At 37.0% G+C, this 17,210-nt stretch overlaps 1 protein-coding gene across 1 annotated transcript; it reads left to right on the top strand.

Annotated features, from left to right (window-relative positions):
* The first annotated feature begins 4,896 nt into the window (after positions 1 to 4,896).
* ELOVL3 (ELOVL fatty acid elongase 3) lies at positions 4,897 to 16,988 on the top strand. Its single transcript, XM_072424412.1, has 4 exons — positions 4,897 to 5,018; positions 9,488 to 9,619; positions 12,454 to 12,605; positions 14,924 to 16,988. The coding sequence occupies exons 1-4, from the start codon at positions 4,921 to 4,923 to the stop codon at positions 15,343 to 15,345; spliced, it is 804 nt and encodes a 267-aa protein (XP_072280513.1). The 5' UTR covers positions 4,897 to 4,920; the 3' UTR covers positions 15,346 to 16,988.
* The last annotated feature ends 222 nt before the right edge of the window (positions 16,989 to 17,210 follow it).

Raw genomic sequence — 17,210 nt, 5'->3', positions numbered from 1 at the left:
AAATTGCAAAAAAAAATTGAAATTACAACTCTGACTCTAAAGGCTGCATTTAGAATGTTAAAGTAAAATTAGAAAAAGACTGAACAAGTATGACTTATTTAGAAGGGTTACTAGGAAGCATCTCCTCTAAAAAAAATATGGCGGCATGGCTTAGAATTGCAAAGCATCTGAACAAAGCATACGATTTCTAATATAGTATCTTTAGGACAGATGAGATCAAAGTTGAGATTTTTGGTCTAATGCATGGCGCCATGTTTGGCAAAAACCAAACACTGTATATCAGCACAAACACTTCAAACCAACTGTCCAGAACAGTGGTGGAGGGGTGAGAGTTTGGGCTTGTTTTGCAGTCACATATCCTGGGCACCTTGCAGTTATGGAGTTGACCATGAACTCTTCTGTATACCAAAGTATTTTAGAATCAAATGTGAGGCCATCTTTGAAACAGCTAAAGCTTAACTGTGTCATGCAACAGGACAAAGCACACCAGCAAATCTAAAACAAAATGGTTGAACAAGCAAGGAATCAAAGTATTACAATGGCCCAATCAAAGTCCTGACATCAACCTGATCAAAGTGCTATGAAGGGACCTTAGGAGAGCTGTGCATAAACGAATGCCTGTATACTGAACTGAAGCAATGTTTTTAAGAGTGGGCCAAAATTCCTCTACAACGATGTAAAAAACTGATAGCCACAGAGAAATTGATTACTTCAAATTATTGCTGCTACATAAGATTTTACAAGTTACTGAATCATTCAAGGAATGTACATATGGCTTTTCCATTTCGGCTTCATTTTTGTTAAATAAATAATGACATAAACACTTAAGGTTAGATTTCACTCATTTTAAAACCTGCTGAGGACCGGATGTTTTTTTTCTCTAAAATCATATATGTAAAACTTTATGATTGAAAGAGGGTGTACTTTCTTTTTCATGTGACTGTACATCTCATGTGTTAATTATTCATTGGAGGATTGTAGGACATACAAGTAAACTTTCTTTTTTATAGTCGGAGAACCTGAGATAACTTAACACAGCTGCTAACAGGATATATAAAAAGTAGATTTGCGTAGATTGAGCATTAATTATCCCTTTGTCTGGGAAGTGTCCCTGCACACTCTGTAACCCGCACACTAAAGCTGCGTACACACTTCCAATTTTTATCGTTGGAAATGAACGACGAATGAACGACGAACGATCGATTGGGAAAAAATCGTTCGTAAAAAAAGTAACCAACGAGGATAGTCGTTGGAAATGAACGACCGGACCGGCGGATCGGATTGGACGACGATCGTTGACCATCTATCGTGTGTACGGTCGTTCATTGATCGTCCATGGTCTGAGCATGCGCGGTGAACGAACGTTCGCTCACTTCCTGTGGTGCACGTCACTTCCTGTATCGTTCAAACGATCGCATCTATCGTGTGTACAATATCTGCGAACAATCGTGTCGTTATCTGTATGTACAGGATCGGTGCTATACGATGGTTCGCAGATATCGTGCAGGATCGTTCGTCGCTCGTTTACCAACGATAATAATTGGAAGTGTGTACGTAGCTTTACTCTTCGGCTTAGGATTTACTTGTACAGTAGGTTGGGTGACAGCATGGTGTTCACAAACCATCACAGCTTGAAATGTTCTTGGATAGTAAGAAAATGAATTACCACATGTATTCAATTGGTACACATGGCTAATTTTGCATTTCACCAACTCATCCAATTGATTGTCCAATTGGCAATCATCAGTCTTGAAATGCTGCAAAAACATCTGACTTTCTCAAAGTGTAACTTTGAGAAGAATGGAAATAGCTAAGAACAACAATATTAAAAACCAAAGTCTCCATACATTGAAATAAAACATACAGGAGACAGGGATGAAAGGTAGGAAAGGCTAGGGGACAATAGGTGTGTGGAGACTAATGCTAATCGCGTTGAAGAAAATTTCCAATGGCAGAAGTGGATGATGGAGATGGGCGCTATCAAAGAATGTGGTTCTTACTACACAACATCTACATCCATGTGTATCAGACTTTCCCCTATGTCACCTGAGATAAATGGATTCTATAGTCTGGGGAGTCTTGGTATTTTAGCCAGAAGAACCAGGAATTGCAGAAGTTCTCCCACAACATGTACTTTTAAACGATATTTGTCACAATGTCCGATCTTTTTATGATCAATCTAGAATAAGTAAATCATTTGATTATCATGAAATCTGCTCATGGAAACCCAGCCTAAGGTGAAATGCTGACCGTCATTCTAGATGAAATGCAGACTACTTGCCAACAACAATTCTTCTATTCTGACTGTTGTATCCTGGAAGCTTCTGTTTCCACAACACAACCAAGAAGAGAAAACACAACAGCAAGAGAGGAGATAAAAGTTCAATAATGAAGTGTACATGATATTAAAAGTGCCCTGAGGGAAAACGGGAGCACCATGATCACTATCCTATCAGTGGTGTTGAATAAATGTTTAAACAATGCACTTTACATACAAAGAGCCATCAATTACAGGACTGCAGTTCAGTTAAAACAATAGAACTAAGAAAAAAAATATTCATTGCCAAGCTGATTTGTGTTGATGCTCCCTATGCTCAACGTAATGCTAACCCTGGCCTAAATTTGTTTAACGCGCGTTCATGGAACTTGTATGCTTACAATTGTAACATTATTGGCAAAATAAAAAAAAATGTGTTTGTATATTGCACACTGCAATAGTATAAGCATGTTTTTTTTATGTTTTTCTGCATTCCTCCAGTAACATAGTTTTATCACCTACCAACTTCCTTTAACAGGGTGACTAAGCTGTTCTGCTGTAAAATCACTGCAGTGTTTTCAACCTGTTGCCTACTTTATTTTACATGAACTTTATCTTTGAAAACTGTCCTTTAACAAAATATCCCCTTCCCATGCATCCCACCATGACAAAAAGTTTTTTTAGCCCTGATCCAGTGATCTTCACAGTATATGTAAAATTTTTAACATGGAATTTTTAACTGTGGTTATGGTTTGGCATGCATAAGTGCATACTTTACTAAGGCTTTTTTACAAATCATTTTTTTTTTATTCACACTTGTTACACACCTATAATATACTACCAGCGAGACTAAAAAAATTAGTAAAAATCAATTTTTATTCTAGGCATATGATATCTGGCATGGGTTTGAATATTGGAGTGATCTATAGAAAACCGCACTTGTCAGCAGATTCCTTGCATGAACTCCGTAGTGTGTGCATCTAAACTTTGCAGGCACATAGTACAGTCTGCTTGGTGATACGTAACCAGTGCACCCACATACATATTAATATTTAATAAATAATTTTTGTATAATAATTTAATATTTAGTAAATAGGACCTATTATGTTCGTCTGATTTATATTGTTAGAATAAACCTAATATTTGCAAAGCAAAATTTAATTGAATATTGTGATTTGCCTAAACGCTTATGTACAAGCAGATGGTATATTAAACTGTAGCCAACAATAGACACAATGGAGTTGATTTACCAAAGAAATTCAGACTTTCCAATTACAAAATATTTACTGAGTATAGTAAAAAGGATGACATATTGTTCACTACAATAAACCCCTCGAACAATTCATATTCTATACACGTAGCACTGTTTTGTTCTATGATGATGGGAAAGGGAGGACGAGTGAGTGGCTCCCTGCTGCACTCTTCTCTCTAGGAAAGCACAGTGGTTGTACTCATGCTCCCTCATTCACTGATCCACAAGGACAGATTGACGAATGACATCTGGGGGACTGCTGTGTACATGCTAGCTTATTTGTTCTGGCACTCATAAATGTTCGTCTTGGATGTCAATTATCTAATGTGTGTGAGTGGCTGAAAGCATAACTTTCGCAAAAAAGTACATCACTTACCTTTACAGGTAAATCGCCCTTGATCTCCCTATAAACTGTGGCTAGTGAGACCCGACTTGTTTCCCTTTTCTTTCCAATGCTAGACAGATGGATTAGTGAAGCCATTATTTTTATTTTTCTCTTGGGTTCTTATTCATGTCACCTGAACTGGCACTGGACAGGTGTGGAATCAGGTGAGTCTTCCTGCAAATGTAAAAAAAAAGAAAAAAAGTGCTGATTTCCCTGTGCATTATAAGAAAGGCCCTGATAATGCATGCCAGAGATCAGCACATGTTTTTACTTTATAGGAAAGGCCCTGATGATGAATGTCTGAGATCAGGTATGTGCAGAGGGGCAGCCCAAAGCCTCCTGGGATATATGACACAAATATTCCAGGAGCCTGTGGTTTTTACCTTTCAGTCTTTACTTCTGCAGTTTCTATATGAAACATAAAAAAACATTTTCCATTTATATTAAAGGAATTGCCGCCCTTACATTTAATGGTAAAAATGTGGTGATAGGTCCACTTTAAGTGCAGGCAGATTCATAAAATTAAATATACAACAGATGATATTTTACAGTAAAAATGTAGCTGAAATTCATTTCACTTTGCAGTAACTGGTTTCCTATAAGACTGGGTAGATAATAAATCTTTTATTGCTTCAAATTCCAGACCAACATCTTCCTCCATCAACTCTCAATTATATTTTACTGCACAAATCAACTTTCAATTGTTTTCAATTGTCCCGTTCAGTTTATTGTAATAACAATTTGTTTTGAGAGAACATAAAATTTGCATCCAACTCCAAATTGAAAATTTTTTAGTGTTTCTCCTGAACACCAGGTTCTCAGATTTGTAATTTCTGTTGCATGCTAATGCATCTTATCAGTTTAAGGGCTGGACACCTTACTCATGACATAGACAGGTGTGGGCTGTGGTGTATCAGGGCGGGGTGTCACTATTGTCATACCGGTTTAGCCGGCTTCTCTTTTACTGGTCCTTTCTCATTCAACAGAGAGCACAGCAGAAGTTCAGGCTCAGCTGCAAGCAGGATAATGGAGGAGCGCAACCTGTCAGTGATTCTGCTCCAGGAATATGATTTTGAGAAGCGTTTTGATGACCGGGAAGCCATCCAATGGATGCAGGAGAACTGGTGAGTTCCAAAAGCTGGGGCAGGAAAATGTATCTCTTAAATTTAAACTCTTTCTTAACTATTAGCTGTTAGAAAACTTTCATCTAATGAAAATCTAAGTCTGATCAGAATATCATCATATGTTTATAATACAATATTGTATATTGCTTTTAGCAATGGTAAATTTATCAGAAAGCTTTTATGATGTGACATATCATGGTGAGCCGCCATCGATATTTCTATAATATACACCTGAACCTGTGGTCTGTATGGCGGATGGCAGGACCAACCCTGAGCACCATTTATTTAAATGATTCCTTAGTGCTTGAAAAATGATATACTGTCTAATTTAATTTTCCAACTATAAAAGATAGTTAGTTTTTAAATCAATGGATCAGTTTATAGTGTTTATTATAAATGTTTTAACACAAACAATCATTTAGGTACCAAGACCAGAACATTTACATTCATGTACAGTTAATTTCTTTTTACAATACAGTTATCACAACCTTAAAGCTGTGCACATGTTCTCCTATATAGTTATGGATATCAGGGGGTACGTACTGTATTTAGTAGAAGGGTACGACCACAAGGAAACTTCTGGAACGGTCCTTCCAGTGCATGCTTGTGATGGGTGTGCACCTCCTTAACTGCATGAGAAATGCTGAAATTACTATTATATTAGATTAAAGGTACAATGGAGGTGTGCTATACCGATATGGCCTCATTGTTAAACGGCTCTAAAAAGTAAATGATAGCATGTGCTGACTGGTATATGGCCAGCCACAAGGATTAATGGTCCCTGTGACACCTGCAATTGGTTCACAGGTTTAACTCCTGCTTATAGTATTAGAAAAATAATGTAATGTGCCCATGGCAAACAATAAGGTGTTTCATTACTTTTGGACAGATCAGGTTATCAACTCAAGTTAAAGCTAACAATATTTCCAGTTGCAGCAAATAACTGGTGAGGATCCCATTTGGGCAGTACTTACCATAAAGGAGCCATTGGAGTGATTTCCAGCCACTGTATAGATCAAGTTAAAATAGATCTCCATAAAGTATTAGAATATTCTGATTACTGATGTAAAATAAACCATACAACACATGGGACAAGTCATTTCACAAACTTCGTTAACCGCAGCCAGCTCAAACAAAAAAGTAACTGTAGATGTTGGGAGTAGGGTGTGAAAATATTGTAATTAGATTTACATATTTTTTTTAAAAAGGCAAACTAATCCAAATACCAAATCTAAAAATATTGTATTTAATTATTAGGCAGGGATCTAATTGTTGATTCTTGACACAATGAGAACCTATTTTCTAATATATGATGTAGAAACAAAAAAACATCCAGTTAAGTTAATTGGCTTCCCCCTAAAATTGCCCTTAGCCTGCTTTAAGGGACAGTTAGTGACATGACTATGGGCTTTGTACAGTGCTGTGTAATATGTTGGTGCTATATAAATACTGTATAATATTAGAGATTGTTTGATTGGACAGATCAGGCAACATTTTTAACTCCATACGCCTCCCACCACCAACAGCAAACATCTTGGGGCTGACTGATGATAGTTGGGAGCTCCATCAGCCAAATTTATTTTCAGAGTGGCTCCAGGGATGTATGCTTATATTCCACTGCAACAAACTAATATGTCCGTCCAATGCCTAACCATAGACAAGAAATGACTGTTAATTCAATCTAGCTGTTTCCTGGCTGCACTGATAGCTGTTCTTCCATCACATCATATGCTAATAGACCTAAGTCTATGGTGCCATTAGCTGTAAGTATTGAATCCTGATTTATTGGGCTCTACTTACAAAACTGTGAATCTGACATTCCCTCAAACATTCCCTGATGGGGAATCAATTACTGCCATTCAAACACACAATCCTTGAAGATTTCCAAGAGGGAATATTTGATTCCCACTTTTATAAATCGACTCAATCAATGACTTGGTCTTGTAAACTAACACACAATTGGCATTTCTTTCTTGTATGGAACTATAACCGGAAAATGGTTAGACGATCATACATTCCATACACACCCATAAAAAAGAGAAAGTTCTAGAGTAATCCATTCACAGCTTCCTGGAACAAAGGTCAGAATTCTTTCTTACATTCTACAATGGCTCGTCTGATTTCAGCAGTTTGACAATGAGGTGTATATTTAAATGCCTATGTTTGCTGTTCATTTACTAATAGTGACTAAGCAAAACTCTCAATTAAGGAGCAGAAAACCTTCTGAAGAAAATGTTCTGTTCATTCCATTTTAAAGATCTGCACTTTTATTACCATGCAATCATGCAGCTGTTTGATTAAGACATTGAAAATAGTCAAGTCCCATGATGTTGGTCAGAATTTTTGTTACATAAAAATGAGATGAGTGCTGTGCACTAACGTGTATATAATTTATTAATGAAAATGGAAATTATAAAAGTGGCATAAGGAGAAAAAAGGGGTAGATTTTATTTGCCTCTTACAGGTTGTTACCAACAGTGTTTTTTCTAGCAAATAGTGAATTTGCTGCATATCTGTCCCGTGCTAGGTGGGTGATACAGATGCAGAAGGATTGTGTGATGTATAGCATGTTCCACTGCCTTGTATCTAAGCTCCCAACACTTTACACACTTAATAGAACAGAAAAGCATTTAAAATTCATGTTACACCTAATCAGCTCAACATAAAATGAATGGGGTTTGCCATCTCCCTAGCACATGGGCAAAGTGAACTACAAACAATAAAGCCAACGCTGTTTTCCATCTTGGACAGCATAGGGAATGTGAGGTTTTCTTTTACCATCTGTATGACATTGGAAACATTTCCCCGTCTTTCCTAAACTGTAGACCAAACCAAAAGAGATAGAGAATTTCTTACACAAATGTCTCCAGTGGAAAATTTCCATTGCTGTCTGTTGACAACTTTTGGATTTTCCATCACCGTGATAGAAAAATAGTAACTCTTCCGAATGAGGACATCGGCAATATCTTGTGTTAACTCTAACACAAGATAAATATATTCATATCAATATATAACAACTACTTCTGGCTAGTTTAGTCTAGAACAGTCAGTCTAAGTAACAGTTTGAAGTCCACATATACTATTCTTATCTCTGCCATTGTCCCATCATTTACCAATTACACCCAAACGTTATCCATAACATTCCCAGGTAATAAACTGAGATTTATATCTGCACTTTACCGTACATTGTTTTTATTTGTATTTTTAATAATATATTAAAGAGTAAACCTACTTCATGACAAATGCCTAAACAATGGGCTAAGCAAACAAATAGATCAATGAACATTGGCTTAAAACAAAGGTGAGGGCATTTTATCCTTTGTTGTTCTCCACACTATGCAAAACTAAGAAATAACTTTAAGATTTTTCCCCCTCATGTTTACTTTACGGTTTAGATTCACTTAGGTTTTTTAGAGAAATCTTTATTTGCTTTGGAAATGTGATTAAAACTTTACAACTTGACATAATATTGCAATTCCATCTAAAATCTGACTTCGAAGAACTTAAAATACTAGAAATACCAAATGTTTGCATACATTTCTAAGTACACCTTTTACTCACGTGTTGTTCCCAGGGCCACATGAGTTCATTCTAATAAAATGTCCTTCACAAGAGCAAAGCTTTTCAATTTTCTTAGCTCTAACTTCCCTTTGTATTATAGCATCTCATTGTGACATGTACTTTTCACCCAAATATCAGGGTAATGTAGTGGGAGAAAAAGGTTATGCTTGTATCCAAATCTCCGCTTTTTGGGGGAATTTTCATTCAATCACAATGTTTGTTATTGACCTTACATACCAAGTTCCAGGAAGAAAAATTCAGTTCCCTATTAAATGTTCTTTCATTGTATTATTTTTTTTTTTTAGAGTTTTAAATTTATTACAGGTTAAAGCTATTTTTGTTAGCACCTTAATGACTTACGTCTTGGATAATATTAGAAAGCCTAATTGTCAGTATGCTATGTGTGCAAAATCTACTAAAATTTAAATGTAAGGCTACAAATAAGGCTTGTCCATTTTCTTCATTCAGGGAACAAACTGCTTAATTTTCCAAATACCTGAAACATATGATAACAAATAAAGCCTAGTAGAAGATAATATTCTCAAGGTGACGCATTCTCCCGGCCAAGCAAAATGGCTCCCTAGCTTGGATTGTGGTCCATAGAAGCCTGCTATAAACAAATTTTTAAAGAACTTTACATTAATATATTGTTGCTTAGAGAAATACAAAGGTTGTATATAAATGACTAAATTAATGCTTTACTAATTCATTATTTTATAGGTTCTATCCTATCCCACCCTTTGTGTGGTTTGTCTGGGTTGGGCTTTATGTTTTTGATGTCTCTCTTTATTTCGTCCATCACATATTATGTTATTATTTTAGTTTATTACTAACATTTTGCCTGGCGTTAGGCTTCAAAACCAAGCTTTGGTTCTTCTCATTAATATATGTTATTTTTCTCTGCACAGGAGCAAGTCCTTCTTTTTCTCTGTTCTGTATGCGGCGGTAATATTTGGGGGCCAGCGTGTTATGAAAGAAAGGAAAAGGTTTGAACTGCGAAGGCCGCTAGTCCTGTGGTCATTGACGCTTGCTATTTTTAGGTGAGTAGCCAACCTTAGGTATTCAGAGTCTTCATAGTAATTGTAAAATCAGTTCTCTTAAATTACTTGGATCAGCAAAAATAAACCCTGTGTAGTACTTGTAGGAAGTATTACTTGGGTATAAGTACAGTTGTAGCAGAACAGGCTACTATTACTACTACACCGGCACAACAGGATTCAGTGTTTTTCTTCTTTATGATTCATACTACTGCTCTTGTGAAATCATTTTGGATAATTTGAATGTCTGTTTTTCAGTGTCTTCCACCCATTTCTTTTGAAAGCAATTACAGGTTTAGAGATTAAATTTCTTTTTACATATTCTGATTAGCAATTCCTTTTAAATAAAGAACTGTGAGTCTTGCAAAGGTCAGCAGTTAGGTCTTTACACAAACCGTTTTTCCTGCATGCCTATTTTGGGCCTCATTTAATAAAACTCTTCAACTCCACATTGAAAAGTTGACCTGATCCCAACCACTAATGTGGTATCTTAAAATAAACACTACCGGCCTGATTTAATAAAGTTCTCCAAGGCTGGAGAGGATACACTTTCATAAATGAAGCTGGGTGATCCAGCAAACCTGGAATGGATCTGGTCAATGATTGAAAACACTTGCTAAAAAATAGGAAATGGCTTACAAAATCCATTCCAGATTTGCTGGATCACCCAACTTCACTGATAAAAGTATATCCTCTCCAGCCTTGGAGAACTTTATGAAATCAGGCCCGTAGTGTTTATTTTAAGATACCACATTAGTGGTTGGGATCAGATCGACTTTTCAATGTACTATAGATCAATCACAAAGTTTTACTGTAAATTTAATCCAAAAGTTTTTTTTTTTCAGTCTTGCAACTTTGACTAAAATATTACCCATTAATCTTACTTTTTTTTTCAAAGTATTATGTATTCTTTTAAAAGTGAACTATGACCACATTTACCAAGCTAAGTGAAATATCCCATGCTAGGTGATAACTCGCTTTTGCAGGTGAGCCGCTTATATTGCTTTAATATATCACCACCATAGTAAAAGTCAGCCACTCAGAGTTCAAATCCACTTTAATAAACAAAATGAGTGAGATCAAGGGTGTGTTTTAATGTTCTATAAAATAAATTACGTATTTACACAAATTTGTGTAAAAGCTAAGTGGCTGTAAGGACGTGTGGCACCTTGCACAAAGCTCTGACCAGCGACTAGTTTGTGTATAGGTTGTTCCACACCTTGAGTATCATTTACTTTAACACTTTGTACATTATGTTGCTTGCCTAGACCTGTATGTTTAGTATATGAGCTTGTATGTATACGTTGTGTTTCATCCTATTGCTTAACTAACCACAACTGAGTTCTTGTATTATCTGAGAGCCATGAATTTGTCTGTAACCGGTTCTCTTAGCTGTTAATGAGGGAAGTTAAGACATTTGTTTTAGGACTTGTTGCACCATGCTGTCTCTGATAAAGGTTGCTAGTAAATAATTGAATGAATTTGTCTGCCCTCCAGCGCTTCAAATGGTATTGGCAATGATGAGAAGGGGTAGATTTTAGTGATTGTATCCTAAGCTGGGTACACACGTCCAATTATTGTCATTGGATCTTTCACAATCCTTTCTAACGACTAAGGACTGCATGATGCATGAATGAGTGCTGTACATACAGCACCATTCTATTCTATGGAGAGGGGAGGGGGATAGCGACCGAGCTGCACCCTGCTGTGCTCTCTCCTCCTTCCCTTGCATTAGGATTGTTCGTCGTCCATCGTCCGTGGATCTGCCAGGACGGTCGCTCGGACGATGGACAACAGGCGCTATTACACACGGCAGATTCTCGTTCGATATTGGCCCTGAGACAATTGTTGGGCGAGAACCATTGGACGTGTGTACGCAGTTTAAATGTACAAATTACAGGCTGCTGCCATGTACTACAAATATAAGCATATGTGAAATACAGAATATGTAAAAATGATCTTAGAATTGAAATAACAAACAGTGCAGACTTTTTAGAGCCTACTGCTTCCAATGTGATATCAGTTTAAGGTGGGATGGGCAAGCTGAGTGACGGCATCAATGTCCTCTGAACATGGCCAGCCTATCAGCTTAACCAAACTTTGACTGTTGAGTTTTTTTCGGCTCCCTTGGCAGCAGATTATACTTTTATGTTTAATTTCTTATACAATCTTTTTGATGGTTAGCTCTCTCTGTTTTGCATTGGGACACAAATAAATACAGCTCTGTATTCCTAAATACATTCTTTAATGTAAAGCGTAAGTACCTGAAGTGCCTAGTATCTGCCTTTTTGCTGCATGGAAGATAAAACAACCCAACGAGTCACTCAGTTGTGTTACACAGTACAAAAAAACATTAGGTGAAGAGAACAGTGTGACACAGTGATGAATTTATTAGTGATCTGCTTCTCTGTTCCCATTTCAGTCACAGGAATGACTAAAGAAGAACAAAAAAGATTTTCTGTCCTAAATACAGGACAGCCTTTCCCACAATTTATTGGTAAACTGTGTAATGGTTTTAGGCTGTATTATTCTGAATTATTTCCATAGCAAGGCATGAGTCTCATAACCGGACCATCTTCAATTTGAGTCTCAAGTTAGCTGGGGACAGCGGTAGACATAGGCAGCAGTGGCCCCTGTGTACAACTGACTTAAGAGTTTCCTGCCGAACTGACTTGAACTTTTGACTGGGGAGGGAACTTGTGCGGTGGCACACTTTGCACCTCGGCATGTCCACCCCTGGCTGGGGAGTTAAAGCAGAAGCTCCTCTAACTATAATACATTTCTGCAACATTGAATAAGTCCAAAATGTTGACTGTTGGTGTTTTTTTGGCTTGCAGCATCATTGGAGCTGTCCGTACTGGCTGGTTCATGGTTAACATGCTCCTGTCTAGTGGCTTCAAACAATCAGTATGCGACCGTGGATTTTATAATGGGCCTGTTAGCAAATTCTGGGCATACGCCTTTGTCTTGAGTAAGGTCCCAGAGCTGGGTAAGTAGAATACATGTCATTTCTGGTAATCAAAATCTGCTTGTGAATCTCTAAATCATATTTTCTCATTTAAAAGTTACACACAGTCACAAAACAATGATCCTGAAGTAGGTCTAAGGTAAGAGGACTCCTAGAGCCCAGTCACTTTGAACTCATTTACCCTACAGGCTTAGAGCAAAGCTGCTGGTGGTGATAGTCTTCCCATGCCTACAGGAATGACAAAAATGAAGCACATTTATATTATATGTATTGCCATGATGCAGCTAACCCCTTTATCCAATCTGCGTGCTTTATTGTATGATACTAAGTATGTGTGTGACATCCATCACATACAGGAATAAAACTATTTCTGATACTGGGGATTTTCAGGTATTCTTGCACACAACTTTGTTTGGTTGACTGGCTTGTCTGGAATGCAGTCAAACTGGCCATTCTATCAAAACTACAATTCTTGCATCCTAGTCAGGCCAAAATAACTTTTGTTACTTTTCTGTTGAGCTTATCTCTAATCACTGAATTACATATTTGAACTTTTAGCCTATTGAGACATCCTGGATCATTATTATAGTGCAATACAATAGAATTTTATTAGAAAGTCATTAGAAAGTATTTTCCTAATCAGTTTAAAAGAATTTGTAAAACAATAGGACTTTGTGGATGTTGGGTGTATCAAACAAGTTTGGCTTCATCTGTGGAATAGGAGGAGGTGAACACATATCTCAAAATATAGGACAACTATAAGTCAGACTAGGACATCTTTGATTTGAGTAAAGTGCATTCTTTCATTTGTTTTGCTGCCACCGAACGAATCATATTTGCAGGACTCTGGAATGCAAACAATAACTATATGCCACAAGTGTTCATAAATAAAGACAATTTAGCCTATAATACACAATTATAAAGGCTAAGGATGTCCTGATACAAAGCTAGAGCAAGGACTACTAAGCATACCACATGGAGTAATAATGAGCATTCCCAAACCATAGCAGGCCCTTATTTCCATTTTCTTGCAATTTTTAGTAGTTTATCTTTTAGCTATCATCCCATGCCCATTGGCATGTTAGGAGCTGCTATTTAGTGATGAGCTGTATCAAATCAGTGCTCCATGGTATAAAATAATAATGGACCTAACAATGCAATAAAAGCAAGTCTTTACAGCACACTTTGCTATGTGAGTGCATGGTTACAAATCTATTGCAATAAAAAAAATGTTTGATACACAGGCCAGTCTTATATCTTATAGATCCTCTGTCATCTCCAAAAAACACTGCTGCAAGTACCTGCAAATCACTGCCTGATTGTACCCTCCTTGTCTCCTACAGATTTCCATTGGCCAGTTAGGCTGCCTATCACAGTCATAGGCCAATAGGAGTGCAGGAGAAAGGTTTAGCTGTAAAAGCCAATTATATCAAGTGCTGTAAGTCAGAAGCAGATTGTATTCAGCCAAAAGAGAATGGTTTGGGTTTGTGCTCTAGGAAGGGATCTACGGGCATTTTTACACAGCAGTCTATACCTGATGAGAATGGGCTAAACTTTGTATATCCTTGGCAGAATGACTGATTGTTTACACTTTTGCTCAAATGAAGTTTGCTATGCCGTCATAATCTATCTTTCATGTAAATGATTTGTGAGTCAGGCTAATAGATAAAACCATATTCTATTCTTGGAAATATAGATACTCCGTACCAAAACCAACTAAAACAAATACATGATGTCATTCTAGATAAATGCTCAGCCATAGATAAGCCCAACCATTAAGACCTAATTATCATCTAGAAGTGATAAGACTTTTGTGTGTCATCTGACCATCTGTAGACATCCTATATTTTATATTAAACATCCTCAACATTCATTTTTATTTTGCTACTGCTTGCAGAAGACAATGGTACATAAGGAAACTTCCAGCCTCAACCTATTTTGAGATAACAATACGAGCTCTAGTTATAATACAGGGCACCTGACATTCCTTAATGAAAATCAATTACTGCCATTGAAACACATGGACTTGGAAGATTCCCACCAAGGAATGTTTGAGGGAATGTCAAATTCCCTGTTTTATAAATAGAGCCTTAAAAGTCAGACAAGGTTTTTGCTGAGATCTCTCAACAAGACTCAACTTTGGGTCCAAGTAGCCATGAGCCTAGCAGTGGTTTAGCTGATCCTTAATAAGTATTAAGAGAATTTGGTGTCATGAATAATAATGTTATGAAAAATACTGAATAATATAGGTGCTTGTCACACCTTTCCCAGAACCCTGTGTGCTTCCATAGTATATATACGGAGAGGCTAACACTAATTCCTTTTCTGTTCCTCTACAGGAGATACTTTGTTCATTGTTCTTCGCAAACAAAAGCTGATCTTCCTACATTGGTATCATCACATTACTGTACTGCTGTACACCTGGTACACATATAAGGACACCGTAGCTGGGGGAGGATGGTTCATGACTATGAATTACACCGTGCATGCGTTCATGTACTCCTATTACACTCTGAGAGCAGCAGGGATCCATGTACCACGACCCTGTGCCATGTTCATTACAATGACCCAGATCCTACAAATGGTAATGGGCACCTTAGTCAATGTTCTGGTGTACCAATGGATGCAAAGTGGGACATGTTCAAGCACAATGGAGAACATATTCTGGTCAACTGTGATGTATTCAAGCTACCTGGTGCTATTCTGTAGCTTCTTTTATAAGGCTTATCTGAAAACCCCCACAAAGAGTAAGGGAGAATAATTTGTACTCAAGTAGAGACTGTGAACTTACCATCATACATTTCCAACTGTTACCAGGCACTATATTTTATAAATATGTTTTAAAGAGTGGATATTTTTATATCTTAAAAAAGTATTTTTAAAATGGTACAAAAATCTGAACCAAAATCCATTTTGATTTTGCCTTAAACCCAATTTACAAATACTTTTTGACAATTTCCAGTAGACTGTCCTGCATTTTTTTGAGCTGGACAAAATTGGAACGTATAATATTCATGCATGTAATATATATGCATAAATTGAGTTCTATACACTATGCCCCAAGTACGAACCTTCGAATATATCAGTTTGATCACACAAGACAGATTCTACTACCTAAAAGTGCATCGTAGGCTATACCTCACTAAAGCCAACCATGTTTTTATCAAATCTATTGTCTAATCTATTAAAAAATATTGTGTAGTATATGGCCACCTTATGCCTAAACCACAGAATCTTTAATGTTATTTGCTACTTGAGTGTTTAGTTGTGTATAGCAATGACAAAATGGTAAGTCTTTTATCATTTTAAAATGTTGACATACATGAAGGGAATCAACTAATTACTTATTACAATGGTTCAGAGATAGCTGAAGGCTAAAGATCTCACTTGTGGGATTATGATTTTATGGAGATCCCTTCTGTATTTCTCTCTAGTGCAGATTACTGTGCAGGTGCTACTAATCTCTTGACATTAAATTACCAATTGTATTTATTAGTAGAAAGTGTAATTGACACAATGTTAAATCTGGTCTACTATCCTGCTGGGTCACAAAATAACCTACAGGAATCATTTCTGTTTCTGCATGGGGAGGACGCAGCAGAGACCGTCTCACTCATCCTCCAGATAATGAACAGCAGCAACTGTACACCATTTAATAATTTCTGATTCCAGAAATGATCACTAACAAACGTTTCCATCAACCAAACCTGAGCTTTTATACTCTGCTTAAGAGCTGGACCTAAAGGAAATCAGAAAAAAATTCCTATCAGCTATCAATGTATTACAAGTTCTGGAGAAACTGGGGCTGCCTTCTGGTTTGCTGCGATCATGAGAACCTACCAGTACTACTGTATCTTAAATACTGCTAATAATTTCTTTATAATTTTTTTAATAGTTTGTATTGTACTGTTTATGGAATGGTTGCTTGTAAAACAATTGGCCTTATTATTATTACAACCAAAAGAGCAGTAATGATATATAAAGTGCAGTTTTATTACAACCATTTTATATAATTATTTACATTAATGTTGGCCATACACTGTATGATTTTTACAGGATCAGGTAAAACATCTCCCTGATATAAATCCTTTTACCTGGATCCCAGCTGCGCTACTCAATATCTATCAGATGATTGCATTAATCTGATCAATCATTTATTAAAATGGTGCCATGATCAATGATAGATGAGGGAGTTTTCACCCTTGTGCATAATATTTACAATGTCTAATACCCTGTTTCCCCGATGGTAAGACACTGTCTTATTTTTTTTGGAAGGCCAAAATATGCTCTAGGGCTTATTTTCAGGGGATGCCTTATCTATCTGTCAGCCTCGCTTTTCACTGCACCCCTCCCCCTGTCATCCCACTGCACCCCTCCCCCGTGCATTAGTCGTCAGTCATCAGTCCGTCGGAAGCTCGCTTTTCACTGCACCCCTCCCCCTGTCATCAGTCCGTCGGAAGCTCGCTTTTCACTGCACCCCTCCCCCTGTCAAATGTTTTTTGAACAAACTGGTGCTATGAATTTATTGTTATCCTGTAACATTTAGCTACACTTGGTCATACTGCAGTTTTGCAAAAATACAAATATATAAGCCGAGCACACAGCAACCAGCTGAGAAACAGCTTG

Source organism: Pyxicephalus adspersus, chromosome 10, assembly GCF_032062135.1.
Source record: "Pyxicephalus adspersus chromosome 10, UCB_Pads_2.0, whole genome shotgun sequence".
In the NCBI taxonomy this organism is placed as follows: Eukaryota; Metazoa; Chordata; class Amphibia; order Anura; family Pyxicephalidae; genus Pyxicephalus; species Pyxicephalus adspersus.
This window is presented reverse-complemented; position numbering and strand designations above follow the sequence as displayed.

Bases quoted from the DNA above. Each gene is read 5' to 3' on its own strand.
- ELOVL3 (XM_072424412.1), top strand. From the start codon at position 4,921: ATGGAGGAGCGCAACCTGTCAGTGATTCTGCTCCAGGAATATGATTTT. The intron at 5,019-9,487 runs GTGAGTTCCAAA...TTCTCTGCACAG, and splicing joins CAATGGATGCAGGAGAACTG to GAGCAAGTCCTTCTTTTTCT. The intron at 9,620-12,453 runs GTGAGTAGCCAA...TTTGGCTTGCAG, and splicing joins TTGACGCTTGCTATTTTTAG to CATCATTGGAGCTGTCCGTA.